Source organism: Camelina sativa, chromosome 18 (assembly GCF_000633955.1).
Source record: "Camelina sativa cultivar DH55 chromosome 18, Cs, whole genome shotgun sequence".
NCBI lineage: Eukaryota > Viridiplantae > Streptophyta > Magnoliopsida > Brassicales > Brassicaceae > Camelina > Camelina sativa.
In genome coordinates, this window is record NC_025702.1 from 18,913,967 (window position 1) to 18,934,489 (window position 20,523).

The 20,523-nt window shown below is 38.3% G+C and overlaps 5 protein-coding genes across 5 annotated transcripts in view; 4 read left to right on the forward strand and 1 right to left on the reverse strand.

Annotated features, from left to right (window-relative positions):
- LOC104762537 (DNA topoisomerase 3-alpha-like) overlaps window positions 1-2,555 on the forward strand; it is a 14,597-nt gene extending 12,042 nt beyond the window's left edge. Inside the window, exons 18-24 of the mRNA XM_010485852.2 lie at window positions 23-61; window positions 239-317; window positions 439-510; window positions 609-680; window positions 844-1,011; window positions 1,991-2,111; window positions 2,209-2,555. Of these exons, the coding sequence (XP_010484154.1) occupies window positions 23-61; window positions 239-317; window positions 439-510; window positions 609-680; window positions 844-1,011; window positions 1,991-2,111; window positions 2,209-2,452 (795 nt within the window). The 3' untranslated portion in view covers window positions 2,453-2,555. The remainder of the gene's footprint in view (window positions 1-22; window positions 62-238; window positions 318-438; window positions 511-608; window positions 681-843; window positions 1,012-1,990; window positions 2,112-2,208) is intronic.
- LOC104762538 (probable leucine-rich repeat receptor-like protein kinase At5g63930) lies at window positions 3,473-7,309 on the forward strand. Its single transcript, XM_010485854.2, has 2 exons — window positions 3,473-6,713; window positions 6,795-7,309. The coding sequence occupies exons 1-2, from the start codon at window positions 3,782-3,784 to the stop codon at window positions 7,166-7,168; spliced, it is 3,306 nt and encodes a 1,101-aa protein (XP_010484156.1). The 5' UTR covers window positions 3,473-3,781; the 3' UTR covers window positions 7,169-7,309.
- LOC104762539 (probable receptor-like protein kinase At3g17420) lies at window positions 9,336-12,846 on the forward strand. Its single transcript, XM_010485855.2, has 10 exons — window positions 9,336-9,797; window positions 9,911-9,993; window positions 10,096-10,327; window positions 10,415-11,014; window positions 11,108-11,356; window positions 11,448-11,611; window positions 11,698-11,777; window positions 11,867-12,014; window positions 12,139-12,288; window positions 12,395-12,846. Exons 1-10 carry the CDS (start codon window positions 9,599-9,601, stop codon window positions 12,626-12,628), a joined length of 2,139 nt encoding a protein of 712 aa, XP_010484157.1. The 5' UTR covers window positions 9,336-9,598; the 3' UTR covers window positions 12,629-12,846.
- On the forward strand, window positions 13,065-15,315 carry LOC104762540 (proline--tRNA ligase, cytoplasmic-like). The gene is made up of 6 exons (XM_010485856.1): window positions 13,065-13,835; window positions 13,928-14,050; window positions 14,149-14,301; window positions 14,381-14,668; window positions 14,754-15,075; window positions 15,168-15,315. The coding sequence occupies exons 1-6, from the start codon at window positions 13,140-13,142 to the stop codon at window positions 15,230-15,232; spliced, it is 1,647 nt and encodes a 548-aa protein (XP_010484158.1). The 5' UTR covers window positions 13,065-13,139; the 3' UTR covers window positions 15,233-15,315.
- Window positions 15,439-20,523, reverse strand: part of LOC104762541 (protein CHROMATIN REMODELING 24) — a 7,991-nt gene continuing 2,906 nt past the window's right edge. Inside the window, exons 7-22 of the mRNA XM_010485858.2 lie at window positions 19,049-19,156; window positions 18,893-18,948; window positions 18,728-18,818; window positions 18,470-18,601; window positions 18,321-18,398; window positions 17,869-18,078; window positions 17,722-17,793; window positions 17,539-17,619; window positions 17,334-17,452; window positions 16,913-17,024; window positions 16,740-16,808; window positions 16,555-16,649; window positions 16,320-16,451; window positions 16,159-16,224; window positions 15,936-16,071; window positions 15,439-15,847 (exon numbers count right to left, since the gene is read on the reverse strand). Of these exons, the coding sequence (XP_010484160.1) occupies window positions 15,719-15,847; window positions 15,936-16,071; window positions 16,159-16,224; window positions 16,320-16,451; window positions 16,555-16,649; window positions 16,740-16,808; window positions 16,913-17,024; window positions 17,334-17,452; window positions 17,539-17,619; window positions 17,722-17,793; window positions 17,869-18,078; window positions 18,321-18,398; window positions 18,470-18,601; window positions 18,728-18,818; window positions 18,893-18,948; window positions 19,049-19,156 (1,686 nt within the window). The 3' untranslated portion in view covers window positions 15,439-15,718. The remainder of the gene's footprint in view (window positions 15,848-15,935; window positions 16,072-16,158; window positions 16,225-16,319; window positions 16,452-16,554; window positions 16,650-16,739; window positions 16,809-16,912; window positions 17,025-17,333; window positions 17,453-17,538; window positions 17,620-17,721; window positions 17,794-17,868; window positions 18,079-18,320; window positions 18,399-18,469; window positions 18,602-18,727; window positions 18,819-18,892; window positions 18,949-19,048; window positions 19,157-20,523) is intronic.

Sequence of the window (20,523 nt, forward strand, 5' to 3'; positions counted from 1 at the left end):
ATTCTATGCTCTGTCTTTGCAGGATGGCAATTTCATGGTTGGATGCATGAATTATCCTCAGGTCAGAATTTCACAGCTCTTTACCACATGATTTGTTGCAGATTTATACTTTTTGCTCTCTGTATTGTAACCTTATTTCTGAAAATTATGATCTAATCATTTGACATTTCAGTATTTCTTCGTTTCTGCTTCTTTGCTTGCATCTATCAAATAGTTTAACATATTTGCTTCTCTTCAGTGTCGAAATGCAGTCTGGCTTCCTGGACCGACACTGGAAGCATCTGTCACTACTAATGCTTGTCAATCCTGTGGTCCAGGTATGGCGGCAGATTCGTTAGTATTAGTGAATTGAAATCCAAGAACTATATTACACTTGAATGACACAGCATTTATATGTGAAAGATTTGTCTTTATTACTAAATGGTTCCATTTCTGTAGGCCCAGTCTACAATATACTTTTCAAGTTCCGTCAAATTGGAATTCCACCAGGCTTTGATGTTAATCACTTGGGTAAAACATTTGCAACCAATTTGTTGCCTTATTTTTTAATGCCTCACCGTGTCATCGTGATCTTCTTCTAAATGGTCATATGGTAATTTTGTGATCAGGTTGTGTCGGTGGCTGTGATGACATTCTTAAACAGTTGATAGACATATGTGGAACTGGATCCCGTTCTCAAGGTTAGTGCTTTGTAGTTAGACAATACAAATACTTTTGTATTAGAGATCATACAAAGCTTCTTTCATCATCATTTGTCCTAAATGAGAATGCAAGAACTTAAGTAGAGTGTCTTGCGAATAAAGAACATTTAGGCTAAAAAGAATCAATGATTTATTGTTGCAGCAAGGAGAGCTCCAGATACTGTACCTCCAAACAATATCCGAGGAAGCAATACAAGACAGAGTAATGTCTGCGTACATTGTCAGCAACGAGGACATGCTTCTGCTAATTGTCCCTCACGGGCTTCAGCATCTCGAAATTCTCGTCGTACTGGAACAAATCCGATAAATGGTACTGATCCTTATATAATATTTTAGGAGATAAATGTCATCAATTAGGTAATTTCAAGCCAATTGTCCAGATCAAGTCTTCCTTATTGACACGTAATTGCATTCGAATATCGTTCNAAGCATCTGTCACTACTAATGCTTGTCAATCCTGTGGTCCAGGTATGGCGGCAGATTCGTTAGTATTAGTGAATTGAAATCCAAGAACTATATTACACTTGAATGACACAGCATTTATATGTGAAAGATTTGTCTTTATTACTAAATGGTTCCATTTCTGTAGGCCCAGTCTACAATATACTTTTCAAGTTCCGTCAAATTGGAATTCCACCAGGCTTTGATGTTAATCACTTGGGTAAAACATTTGCAACCAATTTGTTGCCTTATTTTTTAATGCCTCACCGTGTCATCGTGATCTTCTTCTAAATGGTCATATGGTAATTTTGTGATCAGGTTGTGTCGGTGGCTGTGATGACATTCTTAAACAGTTGATAGACATATGTGGAACTGGATCCCGTTCTCAAGGTTAGTGCTTTGTAGTTAGACAATACAAATACTTTTGTATTAGAGATCATACAAAGCTTCTTTCATCATCATTTGTCCTAAATGAGAATGCAAGAACTTAAGTAGAGTGTCTTGCGAATAAAGAACATTTAGGCTAAAAAGAATCAATGATTTATTGTTGCAGCAAGGAGAGCTCCAGATACTGTACCTCCAAACAATATCCGAGGAAGCAATACAAGACAGAGTAATGTCTGCGTACATTGTCAGCAACGAGGACATGCTTCTGCTAATTGTCCCTCACGGGCTTCAGCATCTCGAAATTCTCGTCGTACTGGAACAAATCCGATAAATGGTACTGATCCTTATATAATATTTTAGGAGATAAATGTCATCAATTAGGTAATTTCAAGCCAATTGTCCAGATCAAGTCTTCCTTATTGACACGTAATTGCATTCGAATATCGTTCGTCATAATGCAGATGAGAGTACAGTATCATGTAACACTTGTGGAGCACCATGTGTTCTTCGTACAGCCAGCACAGAAGCTAACAGGGGAAGAAAATTCTTCTCTTGTCAGACACAGGGCTGCAGTTTCTTTGCGTAAGAGTCGGGATTTACCACAAATTCTTAGCATAAATCCGTTTTTGCTTTTTGCATCACTCAAATATTTTCCATTGTATGCACTGCTTTTTAACAGATGGGAAGATAGCATCAGCAACAGTAGTGGGAATGCAACAACATGGTCTAATAGCAGTGGAAGCGGTAGACGTGGCAGCCGTGGTCGTGGCCGTGGAGGTAGAGGTGGCCAAAGTGGTGGAGGACGACGCGGCAGTGGAACAAGCTTCGTCTCGGCAACTGGAGAGCCAGTGAGTGGTATAAGGTGCTTCTCATGTGGGGATCCTTCACATTTTGCTAACGCTTGTCCTAATCGTAACTCTTAACGGTAACTTTTTCTAAGCCCACGTACTATGTATTTAGTTAATTACTTGATTTGGGCTTATAATTTTGTATTTTATTTACTCACCACAAAAATAATATATCGCCCCTTTTGCTCTGGAATTCGTAATTTTGCGTAGATCACTGTACTGTTAGCTGGATTTATCAAATATAATATTTCACGTGCTATTCTGAATCCGTGAATCGTGCCCACCAATTTTACATCTAATCTCTAATAGTTATGTTGTAGACTTGTAGTGAGTTAATGTGGATCCATTTTTCTTCAATTTTATTAAGTTAATGTGATTACATGAAAGAGTGAAGCTTTAGTCATACGGTCATACCAATCTTTGGCATAAGCCAAGAACAGTTCTTTGGTTTCTTTCTGTGAATGGTGAAGTGGGTTCCTCTTAGTACGTAGTCTCATACAGGAGTAAGTTTGATCTCAAATTGACAAGCTTTCGAAGCATTTGTTCTTGGACTATAGTTTATAGTCGAGCTTGTTGTCCCTTCTCCACTGTTGTTCTTGGTTGTTGTTTTATCTCTTTATCAGGTGATTCTGTATGTATATAGAATTATAGATTGAAAGTTGAAACAACTGTTTTGCTTGGACTATAATTGATAATTTACAATAGAATAATGCATGAGAATGAGATCGTGAGAGAAGAAGGAAAGCCAAGTTCTCATGCCGTGTCGGCCATCTCTATCATCTTGATTTAAGTACTTGAGTTACATATACCTTCAATTTTACAAAAAGGTCAATCATTTTGAGCCTTCTGGTTTTCACTTTGACTAATTCATATATTATTGGCTTTCTTTTTTCTGTTGCTTCAAGGACAAAACGAATATTTAGTTTCTTTTTTACTTGAAATTAACAAAAGCAAAGCTGATATAGGCTTCTAAACTAATATTAAAAGACAGGCCAGTACGAATAGAGGCTTTTTTTAATGAGCAAATTTCAAACTTCAAAGCTTTCAATGATCAAAAAAAACTAATCATAGCTTGACCATTTCCTTTAAATATTATTTTCCTGGAAAGGAGAAAAAAAGGTCTGCACCTCTTCTATTTCTCTTTTTCCTTTCCTGAAACCAGTTTCAAAGGTTGTTTCCGTTTCGTAGAATCTCCAGAGGTATGTGTCTTGAATTCAGATCCATGGTTTAAGGTCTGTGTTCTTTCTTTCAAATATGCTTGTCATGCCAGATGATTTGAATTTTTTTGGATGGTCGTATGGTATCTAATCTTTAAGAGATATACAAAGAGAGGTTTTTGCAGACATATTTACATCTTAGTTGATGTCTTCGAAGGAAGGTTTAAGGGATTCTGTGTATGAATGAATGGTAACGGAAATGATGAGGCTTGCTGTTTTTTTCATATATCTTCTTCTTATTGTTTTGATCTCTGAGACAAGAGGGTTGAACTTAGAAGGTCAATATCTTCTTGACATCAAGAGCAAGTTTGTGGATGATATGCAGAATTTGAGAAACTGGAATTCAAGTGATTCTGTACCATGTGGATGGACTGGCGTGAGCTGCAGTAATTACTCGAGTGATCCAGAGGTTTTGTCACTGAATTTGTCGTCGATGGTTCTCTCGGGTAAGCTATCACCGAGCATAGGTGGATTGGTTCATCTGAAGCAACTGGATCTATCATATAATGAGTTGTCTGGGAATATTCCTAAGGAAATTGGGAACTGTTCAAGCTTGGAGATTCTCAAACTAAACAATAACGAGCTTGAAGGTGAGATACCTGTGGAAATAGGAAAGCTTGTTTCTTTGGAGAATCTGATTATATACAACAACAGGATCTCAGGTTCTCTTCCTGTGGAGATTGGGAACCTTTTGTCTCTCTCTCAACTGGTGACTTACAGCAACAACATCAGTGGACAATTGCCGCGTTCCATCGGCAACCTCAAGAGACTGACAAGCTTCCGAGCCGGTCAGAACATGATCTCTGGAAGTTTGCCTTCTGAGATTGGTGGATGTGAGAGCTTGGTTATGCTTGGTCTTGCACAGAACCAGTTGAGTGGTGAATTACCAAAAGAGATAGGAATGCTCAAGAACCTTTCACAGGTGATTCTTTGGGAAAATGAGTTCACAGGGTTTATCCCCAGGGAGATTAGCAACTGCACAAGTTTAGAAACTCTTGCTCTATACAAGAACCAGCTTGTTGGGCCAATCCCGAAAGAGCTCGGGGACCTTGTGTCACTGGAGTATCTCTACCTTTACAGAAATAAGTTGAATGGAACGATTCCTAGAGAGATTGGTAATCTCTTAAATGCAATTGAGATAGATTTCTCAGAGAACGCTTTGACCGGAGAGATACCTTTGGAGTTAGGGAACATAGAGGGGCTTGAGCTTCTTCATCTTTTTGAGAACCAACTCACAGGTACCATCCCTGTGGAGCTTACTACTTTGAAGAATCTAGCAAAGCTTGATCTCTCCATCAATGCTTTAACGGGTCCTATTCCCCTGGGGTTTCAGTACCTAAGAGGACTCTACATGCTGCAGCTGTTTCAGAACTCCCTTAGCGGGACCATACCTCCAAAGCTTGGCTGGTATAGTGACCTCTGGGTGCTTGATCTGTCCGATAACCATCTCAGTGGAAGAATTCCAAGCTACCTCTGCCTGCATTCCAATATGATCATCTTGAACTTGGGTGCAAACAATCTCTCTGGTAACGTTCCTACTGGAATCACTACTTGCAAAACTCTAGCCCAACTTCGTCTAGCCAGAAACAACCTCGTTGGTCGGTTCCCATCCAACCTTTGTAAACTGGTTAATCTGACAGCCATTGAGTTGGGACAAAACAGATTCCGTGGCTCCATCCCCAGGGAGGTCGGGGACTGCAGTGCCCTGCAAAGGTTACAGCTAGCAGACAATGGTTTCACGGGCGAGCTTCCCAGAGAGATTGGCACACTTTCACAGCTCGGTACCTTGAATATCTCGTCCAATAAGCTTACTGGAGAGGTCCCCTCTGAAATCTTCAACTGCAAGATGCTTCAACGACTAGACATGTGCTGCAACAATTTCTCTGGAACCTTACCAAGTAAAGTAGGTTCCCTCTACCAGGTTGAGCTTCTGAAGCTCTCAAACAATAATCTTTCGGGTACAATACCTGTGGCTCTAGGGAATTTATCTCGCTTGACCGAGCTACAAATGGGCGGAAACTTGTTCAGCGGTAGCATTCCACGGGAGTTGGGCAGTCTGACCGGTTTGCAAATAGCATTGAACCTCAGTTACAACAAGCTTACCGGAGAAATACCACCTGAACTCAGTAATCTTGTTATGCTTGAGTTCCTCCTCCTCAACAACAACAATTTGTCAGGGGAAATACCAAGCTCTTTTGCTAATCTCTCTAGCTTGCTTGGTTGCAACTTTTCATACAACAGCTTGACTGGTCCTATTCCACTTCTCCGTAACATATCCATTTCTAGCTTCATCGGTAATGAAGGGCTTTGCGGCCCGCCGCTCAACCAGTGTATCCAAACACAGCCTTCTGCACCTTCTCAGTCAACTGGGAAACCCGGAGGAATGCGTACCAGTAAAATCATAGCCATCACTGCAGCTGCGATTGGCGGGGTCTCTCTCATGCTGATTGCTCTCATTGTTTACCTCATGAGACGCCCGGTGAGGACAGTGGCTTCTTCTGCTCAAGATGGCCAACCGTCGGAAATGTCTTTGGACATATACTTCCCTCCAAAGGAAGGATTCACGTTCCAAGATTTAGTTGCAGCCACCGATAATTTCGATGAGAGCTTTGTAGTTGGGAGAGGAGCTTGCGGAACTGTCTACAAGGCTGTTCTTCCGGCCGGATACACTCTAGCTGTCAAGAAGCTGGCATCAAACCATGAAGGAGGAAACAACAACAATGTGGATAATAGCTTTAGAGCAGAGATTCTAACTCTTGGGAATATCAGGCACCGTAACATCGTCAAGCTACATGGATTCTGCAATCACCAAGGATCAAATCTGCTTCTGTACGAGTACATGCCCAAGGGAAGCCTCGGAGAAATACTCCATGATCCTTCAGGGGACTTGGATTGGTCTAAGAGATTTAAAATTGCTCTAGGTGCAGCTCAGGGTCTCGCTTATTTGCACCATGATTGCAAGCCAAGAATCTTCCACCGGGACATTAAATCAAATAATATCCTGCTTGACGACAAGTTTGAAGCTCATGTGGGAGATTTTGGACTAGCAAAAGTTATTGACATGCCACATTCAAAATCCATGTCTGCCATTGCTGGCTCCTATGGCTACATTGCCCCAGGTAAAAGTTTTTTTTTTTTTTACTTTTGTTTGTGCAGTTTGGTATCGAGAGAGGGGATTAAACTGTTTAACAATTTTGCAGAATATGCATACACCATGAAAGTGACAGAGAAGTCTGACATCTATAGCTACGGGGTGGTTCTGTTGGAGCTGCTAACAGGAAAAGCACCAGTTCAACCAATAGATCAAGGAGGAGATGTGGTGAATTGGGTAAGAAGTTACATAAGAAGAGATGCATTGTCTTCTGGAGTTCTTGATGCTAGGTTAAATCTAGAAGACGAGAAAATCGTCTCGCATATGCTCACTGTGTTGAAGATTGCACTGCTTTGCACGAGTGTGTCTCCTGTAGCGAGACCATCGATGCGACAAGTTGTTCTCATGCTGAACGAGTCTGAGAGATCGGAAGGAGAAGAACAATTGGATACAGAACTGACGCACACTAGTACTACGCCATGACTCCAGTACATTGTTGCTGTATCTTGCTTTTTTCCCCGAGATTATTCTTCTATGTAACCATATGGCGAATAATTATTGTAAATTCTATACGCAGCAGCTATATCAAAAGATATATATAACCCTTTTTTCCTGGCTCCTAAATACATATGTAGATGAGGACATGCTTCTGCGACTTGTCCAACACAGGTTTCAAGTTCTCGAAAATTTCGTCCTACAAGAACAAATCCGCGAAACGGTAATGATCCTTTTATCACTTTGTTTGCAAACAAAGACCATCTTAGTTGGGTATATATTAGCTTCTGCTATTATATCTATTAGTCAAACTTCAAGCAAATCTTTCATATCGACATTAGTATATCATTGTCATAATGCAAGCTTCGGTGATCCATCACATTATGCTAACTTTAACGGTAACTTTTACTAACCCTACCCTACCAAAATTTAGTATAATCAATTACTAGCTAGTGTTATTCCAATCAATTCATACATAGACTCAAACGGTAAGACCATGTTTAGTGTAACCATTAAGGCATTAACCAACCTTTTCTAATGCAGTTGTCAAACACTAATTGATATCTCTTTTACCAGTGGATTTTATTTTTTTTGGGTCAACACATTAGATGATTTAATTGGGATATTGTTTTAAAATGATAAATTCAATGCAAAGTGATGGAATGTATTGTTTAATTACTTTTTATTTTCCATAGTGATTAGGTCTAGAATTATACTAATATAATGAAGAGACCAATAATAAACAGTCACTTTTGCTCTGTAAAATCATAATTAGCGTGGATCACGGTTAGCTGGATTTCTTAAATATAATATTTCACGTGCTATTCTGAATCGTGCCCACCAAAATTATATCTAATCTCTAATTTTGGAGTAGTTTTTAATTTTAAGTTATGTTGTAGTGAGTTAATGTGGATCTGTATTTTCTTCAATTTTTGTTATAAATTATAGTCATCTTGGTCTTCGCTTCTGTATGATGGATATGATTTTAAAATCAAACTAAAGATTCGAGTCGCATATTAAGACTTATTCGTAACACCACGAAAGTTTTAAAGGTATTACTTCTGTTTTTTTTTTTTTTTATTCAAACTGAAAATTCAAAATAAAAGATAGAATATGTTAATTAAGAAGATCATCTTTAAGACGCCTAATTTTATTTTTTTCTGATTATAATATGAGTCATTGTGCGAGAGTAAATTTGGTAAATATATTAGCGATAAATCATAATTTATCATGATGGCCCAATCTTTTAACATGCGTGTGTTATCTTGCGATCTTATTAGTGGTCGGGTGATAATAGTACAGTATATATTTTGGTACCTAAACTTTTAATGAAATTAATGATTTTAAAAGACGATATATCTAGAGAATGATTTGAGTTTCTGTGGATCCCAAATCCCAATGTAGTTACATGAGATATTTATCAACGTCATACTCTAATCTAATATAATCCCGTGGTCGTCTTTTTTATTGGCATGTCTATTAAGTTCCCTATTTTTCTCCATAAAGTAATGTAGTGTGTTGGTAAGTTATGTATCAAAGTATTTTAAGGAAAACAAAAAAAAATGCAAATTAAACCATATACTATATAACAAAGAAACATTACGTCTCTTTGCAATTTTTTCTTTTTTTGGTTAAAAAATTAGGTCTCTTCACCGACGGATCTATTTTGTCCTCTACTTTTTCAGCTATTCTTTTTTTTTTTTTAATATATATATAAAAAGTGCGAGTTAGCTACACTTTATTGAAAATGAAACATGCATGATAGTATTTTTATTTTATTTTGGGATGAGAAATATATGATAGTGACATTGAATTACAGTACTACTTATATAAAAAAAGAAAAATAAATCAGGCCATAATAAATAAGAATCCAAAGAGAAGAAGAAAAAAATATATATAAAGAGAAGAAGAGATTCTTTTTTCATTTTTTGTCTATTAAAAAAAAAGAGAGAGAGAGAATTGCATATGATGGCGATGTTCTCCATTCGCCCCCCGCCCCCCCCCCCCATTCATTATTATTCTCTCCTCGTGCTTAATATTATTAATTTTATTTATCTTTTCCCATTAAAAATTTACTAAAGAATTATCACAAAAAAAAAAAAAACAATTAAAATAGTAAGAATCGGATCATTAGGGGTAAAAATCAACGGCTGACATTCATTCAAACCAGAGGACACAAAAACATCTCTTCTCTCTCCCACTTTTCTCCCGGAGACAGTTAACGTGATTCGCTCTTTCCTCTTTGCCCCAAGAGCTACACGACAATACCACCACACACACACGAGACGACACAGAGAGAGAGAGAGAGAGAGAGATCTACTACTACTTACTGAGATTATAGAAGACACTTTGATTTATAGACAGAGAGAGAGAGAGAGAGAGTGTTTAATCGTGGTGGAGGAATCGTCTTTGCTTTAGATGAAACCGACCGGAGAAGGAGGAGGAGGAGGAGGCGAAGTCGCCGGAATCGAAGCTACGGTGGCGGAAGGTTCCGCTTTGTTAATCGTTGGTGTTAAGCCAGATGAATGGAGTCGAGAAGTGCTTACATGGTCTTTGGTTAATGTTGCCCGTCCTGGAGATCGAATCGTTGCTCTTCACGTTCTAGATTACTCTCTAGGTTTGTTTTAAACCCTAGCTTTTTTCCCTTTTCGATCTGAGATTTTTTTTTTAGTTTGTTACTAATTTTTGATTATTATTTTTGATTATTTTTTTTTTTTGGGTTTTGTGCAGAAGGCTCAACGTCGCTTATATCGTTGGTTAGGAGTTTTGATACTATGCTTGGTGTTTATGAAAGCTTCTGTAACTTAAAACAGGTTTAAAGTCTTTTAATTTAAGCTAATTTGTGACGGTTTTTAAGTTAAATTCCATGTTTCTTTTATAAGTGAAATCGATGGATGATGTTGTGGTGTAAACAGGTAGATTTGAAGCTAAAGGTTTTCAGAGGGAAGTCAGCTAGGAAAGTTCTTGTTCAAGAAGTTAAATCGTGTGGAGCAACAAGTTTAATCGTTGGTTCCTCTAGGAGACATCACACCATCCGTTCTTCAGCTTCTTTAGCCAAGTATTGTGCTAGGAATCTTTCCAAGGATGTCTCTGTTTTTGCTGTTAAGAGTGGCAAAATTATGTTCCGTAGAGTACCTAATACCAATGGTATGTTTCTGATATTAATGGTGGTTGGTTTCAGGTTGTTTGGTTTGTTCTCTGTTAGTTCTAAAGTAAAAGGTTTGGGCTTTGTAGGTGCAGATGGTGGTCCACACATGAATCTTCCCTCTTTAGTTTGTGGCTCACCGGACATTGTTGCTATTGAAGCGGCAAAGATTGGAAACAATTTTAGTCCTGCAAGAACGAGCTCACGCTGGACAAGAACTAGTCGTAGTTCCTCATTGCAGTCTCCTGATAGCTTAGGTGTAGACAATTCGTTGGCTTTAGTGCCTGTAAACGCAAATGAGGCTGATTCAGGTTCCCTTGATTCAGGACCAGGTTGGCATTTTCTTCGCGGGCTTTACGGTCATCGTAAAAGCTGGACCAAAGTTTCTGCTAAAAAGGCTGTACTTCAGTGGGTTTCGAAGCTGCGAGGTCGGCATTCAGAAGCTGTAATCTATCTGGATAGGAAACGGAGTGACTCTGGTTGTGATGAAGATTGCTCTTCTAGTATTGATGGTGAAGATACTTCCGTTTCACGATTTGGTTCTGAGCTTACGCAGTCTCCTTTCTCTCCCTGTATTGGATCAAACATCATTCCGGAAGAGCTGGAGGGTCTACATGAAAAGTACTCTTCCACATGTAGATTATTCACATACGAGGAAGTTTTGACAATTACCTCAAACTTTTCATCCGGTATGTCCCTTTTTATGTTCCAACGTGTGTTTGATTTTGGTCTGACTTGATTTTCACCCTTTGCTTACGGATACATCTTTTTTATGTTCCCAGAGAACTTGATTGGAGAAGGTGGTAATAGCTTTGTTTATAGAGGAGACCTACCAGATGGGAGGGAATTAGCTGTCAAAATATTGAAGCCTTGTCTGGATGTGTTGAAGGAATTTATACTGGAAATTGAAGTCATTACAAGTGTACATCACAAGAATATAGTATCTCTCTTTGGTTTCGGTTTTGAGAATAATAATTTGATGCTGGTGTACGACTATCTACCACGAGGAAGTCTTGAAGAGAACCTTCATGGTAAATAAACTACATTTGATATTCCCTCTGGATTCTCATATCGTCTTACTAGAGAGATATCTATCTTGATTGTTCTCATTTCTTGATTCAGGTAGTAGAAAGGATGCAAAAAAATTTGGCTGGCTGGAGAGGTATAAAGTGGCAGTGGGTGTTGCTGAGGCACTAGACTATCTACATAATACTCATGATCCAGAAGTCATTCACCGGGATGTGAAATCTTCTAATGTTCTTTTGGCAGATGATTTTGAGCCACAGGTACTGCTACATCTCAATCTTAATCTGAGTTCATTTATATGATTTTACAAAAGATTCCTGATTGACATTGAATTACACTTGTTCAGCTATCAGATTTCGGATTTGCCAGTCTGGCTTCAAGTGCTTCACAGCACGTGTCCGGTGGGGATATTGCCGGTACATTTGGGTATCTACTTACTTCTTTACACGATTACACCTTCCTTTAAAACCATTACCATTCTATCAATCTTCCTCTTATATCTCCTTCTTTGACAGTTATCTAGCACCAGAGTACTTCATGCACGGTAAAGTAACGGACAAGATTGATGTCTATGCTTTTGGCGTTGTATTGCTCGAGCTCCTATCGGGTAGAAAACCTATCTGCATCGACCAGTCTAAAGGCCAGGAGAGCCTTGTCTTGTGGGTAAGCTTTATTTGTCCACAATGCCACATGTTTCTACTTCATACCATAAGTTTGTCAATTTGCCGTTGCAATGTAACTCTCTCATGTGTGTATATGAAATGATTAAGTTGTACCTCTTTCCCAGGCAAACCCAATTTTGGAGAGTGGAAAGTTTGCTCAGCTACTGGATCCAAGTCTAGAAAATGATAACAGTAACGATCTAATCGAGAAACTTTTGTTAGCTGCCACGCTATGCATCAAACGCACGCCTTATGACCGTCCACAAATTGGCCTCGTAAGTTATACAGACCATTTTATCTCATTTGATTTGCTATAGATCCTTTACTCTTTATCCTCATTGTTCTCTCTCTCTTTTGTGGTATTGTTCTTTTTAAACACAGGTCTTAAAGATCTTACAAGGGGACGAAGAAGCAACAGAGTGGGGAAAGCAACAAGTGAGAACCTCTGAAGAAGAAAACGCTTATTTGACGAACATAGAATCACATAGAAACCTTGCATTGCTAGATTTGGAAGATGATGCAGCTTCTGATAGTAGCCCTGAAGCTAGTAGTATCTCTGTTGAAGAATACTTGAAAGGGAGATGGAGTCGCACTGCTAGCTTCAACTTCAACTAATATTTTTACTAGTTTAACCCCCGAAAAAAATCCCAAGAATTTGACTATTGTAAGTTGTGTAAATTGTAATCAAATTTTCTGAGATTTTTAAGTTTTTAAGATGTGTCAATTTAGGAAAAGAGTGAAGAGCTCTTGTTGTAGAGAGGCCAAAAGTTGTTTGTGTTCTTTGTTTTAGTCACGAGTAGGAAACGTTTAAAGTATTAGTGGTGATTTTCATATTCGGTTTTAAGAGTTAAAATATTTGAGAGAGAACACAAACAATGTCTTACCAAAATAGACATGGCCCATAAACAACACAAAGCCCAACTTATAATAAAACCACCAAAGAAAAGACCGGACCATAAACAATACAAAGCCCAACTTGTTATCTTGTGTGTTTGACTTCGCTTCTTCATCTTTGTCGGTCCAGCTTGCTATATAAGGAGTACGCGTCAAGCTAGGTCTTTTTCTTTGTATTGGCTGTCAGAGCGTAACTTTTCCATAAACCAGACCTCGAACCAAAGGAAAGAACATGGTGAAGTCAGTGGATGACGATTTGGGTACTAGTACTAGTTTAGGTTCCCAAACGAAAATAATAATCTCCGATGAGGATTCTGTGCAAGTTGAGACAAATCAATTACTTACCGGAGAAGCCTCTGTTGTTAATTCGAGTGAAAAGAAAAAGAAAGAGAGGAAGAAAGAAACTCGTCTCGGTATCTCTGTAAAGAAAGATGAAGACTTTGGGAATTGGTATTCTGAGGTTTGTAGATTCGGTGAATTGTTGGAATACTACGAGCAGGTAAAGGGATGCTACATTCTCAAGCCATCAGCAATGAAGATTTGGAATGTTATACGAAGGTTCTTCGATGCTGAAATCGAGAAGATGGACGTGGAGGAATACTATTTCCCTATGTTTGTATCACGTGGTGCTCTTGAGAAGGAGAAGGATCATATTAAAGGGTTTGCTCCAGAGGTTGCTTGGGTTACAAGAGCTGGTGAATCTGATTTGGAAACTCCAATTGCTCTGCGTCCAACTAGTGAGACTGTGATCTATCCTTACTTGAGCAAGTGGATAAGAGGACACAGAGATCTCCCATTGAAGATTAACCAGTGGAATAATGTTGTTAGATGGGAGTCTAGCGACACTACGCCATTTGTCAGGAGCCGTGAGTTCCTTTGGCAAGAAGGACACACTGCTTTTGCTACCAAAGAAGAGGCAGAGCAAGAGGTATATATATATATACGCATCTGTTTAATTTATTGATCTTTATAGTTTCGAATCCATCTTTAAGCGCAGCTCTAATCTTTTCCCATTGACAGGTGCTTGATGTTTTGAACATTTACAGCCGCGTGTATGAAGAGCTTCTAGCAGTTCCTGTTATTAAAGGTATCAAGAGTGAGAATGAAAAGTTTGCTGGTGCTTTTGAAACCAAAAGCATTGAGGTATGTATCTCTCTCTCTCTCTCTTTATCTCTCTGTTGTTGTTTGGAGAGTATTAGAGACTTTGTATGAATCAATACTCTTTTAATTAATCATTGCAGGCTTTTATCCCAAGCACTGGTCGTGGTATACAAGCTGCAACGTCACATTGTTTAGGACAAAACTTTGCACAGATGTTTGACATCACCTTTGAAGATAAGAAAGGAAAGAGATCCATGGTGTGGCAGAATTCTTGGGGATTAAGTACCAGATCGGTAAGTATTGAATCTTAATCATTTGATATCTTCTGATAAGTGTTTTTGTTTTCTCTGATCATCAAACTTTGATGTATAGATTGGAGTAATGGTTATGACTCATGGAGATGACAAAGGCTTAGTATTCCCTCCAAAAGTGGCACCTGTTAAAGTTGTTGTGATCCAGGTTCCCATCAAAGGTGCTGTTGATGACCAAGTACTCTTTGATGCTTGTGAAGCTGTTGTATCCACCTTGCGCGAGGCTGGAATCCGTGCTAAATCAGATAATCGCGACAACTATTCTTGTGGCTGGAAGTATGCAGATCAAGAACTTAAGGGTGCTCCTTTGAGAATTGAAATTGGACCCAGAGATTTGGCCAATGATCAGGTCAGTTTCTTCGAACTACTAATCACCAGGTCTCATACATATATAATATGTGTGTATGCTTACGGTTTTCTTGGATTCTGAGCAGGTGAGAATAGTGAGGCGTGACACTGGAGCTAAGATGGATGTCAAGAGAGGGGACTTGATTGAACAAGCCAAGGACTTGCTCGAGAAAATCCAGAGAAACCTCTATGATGTGGCGAAGAGAAAGTTGGAAGAATGTACTCAAAAGGTTGAAACTTGGGAGGAATTTGAGGAAGCTTTGAGACAGAAGAAACTAATTTTAGCTCCATGGTGTGACGAAGTTGAAGTAGAGAAGGATGTGAGGAAGCGTAGCGGAAGTGATGAAACAGGAGGAGGAGGAGCTAAGACTTTGTGTACTCCCCTTGAGCAGCCTGAACTAAGACAAGGTTTTTATCTGACACATTCATTAATTGATCGGTTAAGTAATCTGACAAGCCTTCGTTTAGACTAATCTCTTGATTTTTTTTTATCTCTGCAGACACTCTATGCTTTGCATCAGGAAAGCCTGCAAAGAAGTGGAGCTACTGGGGAAGAAGTTACTAATTAAGCTCTCTTCTTTTAGTCTCATAAGCAAAATTGGGACTCATATATACTATCATGTAATTTTATTCTAAGTGGTTGGGTTAGTGAACCTTAAACTATAACATATCTTAAACACCAACATATCTTTGGTTTTATTCATTGATACTGTAATAGAGAGCATTGGAATCTCTACACAGTTTGTATTTGTTAAAAGGAACGAACCAAAATCAAAGACAATTTGTGCTGAAATCTTCATTTTACTGATTACACAGTTCTATGGGTTTCAGATTAAAAGATAAAATCTGGCTTAGCACACTCGTTTTTGTAGTAGCGTTGATCTTGTTTGCAGCAAGTCATAAGTAACTGACTTTTCAATTCAGCAAAACCAAATTTGATAAGAAAGAAACACAAAAAAAAAAAAACCCTAGTGTTGCCATGATGGTCCTAAGCATTCCTTGCATCTTGATTTCTGTCTTTTTCTACATCCTCTGTGCATCATCTTCTGACTTACTCCAAGTCAATAACTTGAGGCATACTGATCCCTTGTGCTACTTTCAAGTCTCCTAGTTCTCTAGTCAATTCATCAATCTGTTTCTGAATTTTTGCCCCTCCATCTGGTAACCTTGAGACCGTACTCTATAAAATGAAAAATGAAACTCTGTTTTATGACACTCAAAAACAGAGACTTAAGATAATGCTGAAGCTTTACACTGATGTCATTTACCTTGTTTTTGAGTAGCATCGATAAACGACCGAGTCTTGCTTTAATTTCGCTTTCTGACAATTCCTTGTCGTCTATTGGGGAAATATTGATTGTCTTATTCAAATTCACATCCTTTGGCTTGAAAGCATAGTCAGCCCTGCCAAAAAGTGTTTTCCAAATCGATGAGAGATTATACAAAAATAAACCAAAACAAAATTTGACAAAAGGCTGTTGGTGGTTATACCCATTGATTACGGTGTCTTGTGAAATACTTGATGATGGGTATCCCAAGAACGACGTTGTTTCTCTCCTTTTTAAGTTGAAGAACAAATCAGAAACTGGGATTTAAAGATGAAGGAAATCTGTTTATATAACTAAACAGCTGGTTTGGAGAACATGAGTTACCTTATTTCTTCTTCTTCATCTTTCTGTATAGCTTGAACAGGAGCTGTCTTGGAGAAAAGTAGGCTGTGGTGGCTAACTCCAGCTATGCCAAGAGTTTCAAGAAACTTTACATGGGATTCTAGAGTTTCATCTCTGTCAAAACAAACAAAGATGAGGGAATTCATATTCGAAAATTTCAAATCAAATAAAGCATCATGACACAGCTTTTTTCGCTAAGAATTCAGTGTTTGCTTACAGTTTGATCTGGTTATAGTGCTCTTCGTATAGTTGTTGTTGTGTAGGTGAAACATCGAAGCCTCCTTTGGGAAGACTGAAAAGTTCTCGAAGGTCCTAAGAAAGATATAATTTGGTATAAACAATTAGAAACAAATAAAAGGAATGCTAGAAAGCACTTAGACTGCCATTTACAGCAGAATTCACCTGCTGGCTGAAGTAGCGGATTTGTTCTTTATGCTCAGTTGCAGTTTTAAACAATCCTCCCTTGTATACCTAAAAGAAAGCATGTACCGAGGGTATTATATCATACAAATGATCATATATATCAAAATCACTGGGCTATTTCATTTACTGAGGAACAAAAATATGTCATATACTTGTTTTCTGTATATCTTCTCTTCAACAGTTGCTGAGGTCATTAACCTATACACGATGACATCCTTTGTCTGCCCAATTCTATATGCTCGATCAACGCTCTGGTTGTCCGTGCTGCATAGATAACAGAAAACCAAGTGATCAATTACTTTCAAGAAACTAAAAATATTAACAGCTTCCAGCACTGGTTTTAGACTACATCAAGTTTAACAGGCAAGGATAAAGCATAGAAATCAAAGCACACAAGTTTTGCATCATATACAATTAATATCCTATTACAGATCCGGCAATACGCATCTAACTAAAACAGGAAGCAAAATTGTGCTGCTTCAACAAGATAGAGATGGATTTGATAATAACAATAGATTTTTTCATAACGTTTAGACTTAGGCTGTTGAAAGAATAGTCAACAGAAATACGCACCTTGGATTCCAGGCAGGGTCAACCACAATCACACGGTCTGCCTTAGTCAGAGTAAGTCCGAGACCACCAACTTGAGAAGTCAAGAGAAATATAGGAGCCACATGACCTTCTTGAAATTCCTAGACAATATTAAGGTTTTATAGAATTGTTAGTATGAAGACAAATGAAATGTAATGTGTCGGAGGAGAGAGAAACAAAAATCCACTTCAACAGTCTTCAATCTGTCGGGGGCTTTTGTAGTGCCATCAATTCGCAAGAAACTATAACCGTTGGAGGTAAGAGAATCCTGAAAATTCAAAGCGTAACACATAAAGAAATCCTTCAATATATTCTAAAAACCGTTTTTTTTGTAGTTGGTATAGGTGAAGTTAGAAGCTAGTAGCAAAACCTGAATGAGATTAAGCATTTTTCGCGTTTGGGAGAAGATTAGAACACGATGTCCATCTGGAATTAAATTTTCCTAAGAACAATGTAGAAAGATGTCAGTCAAACAGATAAACATCAAAAATTAATATAACCATAAATGCGAGCTAACCAGTAGCGACATAATGAATGACAATTTGCAAGAGATGCTGTCATTCTTGGTCTGGAAATCATCTGTATCCACATTGTCTGCTATATGCATCGCCAATCTCTCAGCCACGCCTGCTTCTTCTTGTGTTAGTGTTGATTCCATTCCTTCTAGGACATCCTCAGCAGCCCTCTTAGTTAACAGAAGCGGGTGGTCACATATTTTCTTCAGAATCTGTTACATAACAAACAATAATTGTAAGCTGCGAGATATGAAAAGACAAGATTTTGAACATTAAATATACGCTTGACGTATTTATAAACAGAGAGGAAGCCATTATTCCATGTAACATATATATCCTAAAGGGAATTAAGCAAAGTGTATAAAGATTTGAAACTGGTTTACATTATTTAACGAACACATGGACATACATACTAAATTAAACAAATAAACACAAGAAGAGAGCTTCAAGTTACCGTTAGAGCTGCTAGAGGCGAACCATCAAAAGCTGACAGAACAATTTCACTGTTTAAGAAAGCTTCATATAATTGCCTCTGCAACAAAGAGATATGTATCAGTAATTCCATAGGAGAAGATTAGATCAACGTCTATTTAAGAGTTTCACCTGGCAAGCGGTTAGCCTTAGCCATACAACAATTTCGTCCTTCTTTGATAGTTTCGAGGTTGCACCATCATCACCAAACACTTCACTCTTAAGGCGCCGCAAGAAGAAAGGTTGAATATGCTCCCTCAAGTTCTATTAATCAAAAAGGAGTAAACACGAAAAATATAAAAATTGTAAGATCTACAGCCTACAAACTGGAGCAACATATGTCACAAGCGAATAGATAGCTACTCAAGCATATTTGAACTAAATCCTCACCTTTGCTACTGTTGAGCCTATCCTCTGTTCTCTATCAGAAGCATTCTTGTCAGTTCCACGAATAATGTAATGCTCATAATTCTGCTTAAACCTGTTAAAGCAACGCTTAGATATACAAAGCTGGTAAACTGTGCACTGACAAATTTGTAGATAGGAGATGGTTACCAATTCTTGTCACCGAGTAGCCCAGGGCAGCAGAAGTTGAAGAGAGCCCACAGTTCCTGTAAAATATGAAGATATTATCAATAGGCAGAATTAGAATTGAAAGAATAATTAATAAATGGAAAGATATGGATCAGCCTCAAATGCCATAGACAATACCTTGAGATTGTTCTGGATTGGTGTACCACTTATTATTATACGGTGAGAACTTGGGATCTCAAGCAAACTCTTGGCCCTTTGTGTGTTGGGGTTCTTAATTAGATGTCCCTAGAAGTAAGAGAAAATACATGATACTGATATCGGTATGGAAAAAAAGTCAAAACCTACACTAGTGGTAACATCTTTGTGCTTGATAGATAATAGTGCATACACATTATACCAACTAATTAGTGCAGAGAGTTAGAGATGTTACAAATAATAAAAGATTGAAATGTGTTTACCTCGTCCAGAATCATGTAATCCCATTTGATTCCATCCTCGTCATCCTCATCAGTATAATGGTCGTCACCTTGCAAAGCCTTTGTATTGTTCCGTACGATATCATAGGTTGTTAGAAGAACACCTTTACCCTACAAAAGTTAGAGATATCCAAGTTGAAAACCCATACCATTTCTCAAAACAACCAACATTTAACTCTGTATTTATCAGTTTAATCATTTAAAAGCAATATGAAGATATGCTTGTATACAAATAGAAATGATATACTACAGGAAAGGGTAACAGAGTAACAAATCAAGTCAAATGTAAATGAATTGTAACTGCATAGTTAAAGGTATCAGTGAAATCTCTCAGATAACAATGGAAGAAAGAACATGAACCTGCAGAACGTGGTGGAGGTCATATTCCCGGGCTTTTGTCGAAGTGCCATAGTATCTGTAAAAGGGAAAGAAAGACAATCAGTATCACTATATCTATAAAAACTACTTCAGTATATCACTCAAAGAAAATCGCTCTTACTCCCTAGTCATTCGTGAAAGTCCTACAGTAGCTAGTTCTTTCATCCAGTGAGGCAGCAAGGTTTTTGGGGCCACTATCAAAGCACGCTTGATGAGTTTGGAGTTGAACAAACCAGCAAGAAAACTACAGATCTGCAATCCAAATAAACAAAAATCAAAGATACAAAATTGTTAACAAGAAAAAAGTGCAGGTTGCAGATTTCCTTACCTGCATAGTTTTACCTAACCCCATATCATCTCCAAGTATTCCACCTTTCTCTTGTGTATGCAACGACCAAAGCCACTTCAGCCCTTCCCTCTGATGTGGATATAACATTGTTGCAATCTTTCCAGGCAATGTGTAAGATAAGTTGAGGGCAGTAAAAGTGATAGACCCTTCATCCTCCAACAATCTCTCATCATAACCATGTCTTTCGGTGTTGTGAGACCGAGCTGGCTTTTTAGGCTTTCCAGGATGAATTTTCATTTCAGCTGCCTTTTCCCCAGTCAAAATGACACATTCATCATCATCATCATCCTCGTCTAAGTCTCTTAGCTTGGCGGCATTCGACTGTCCGACTGTTCTTAGCTTCGCACTTGCCTCTATATGCCTAGTAGTCTTCAGACTTTGGCCGACTTCTTTGTGTTTTCCCTTCCCACGGTCAAGATTGTATCCCTGCCTATTATCTTCAGACTTAT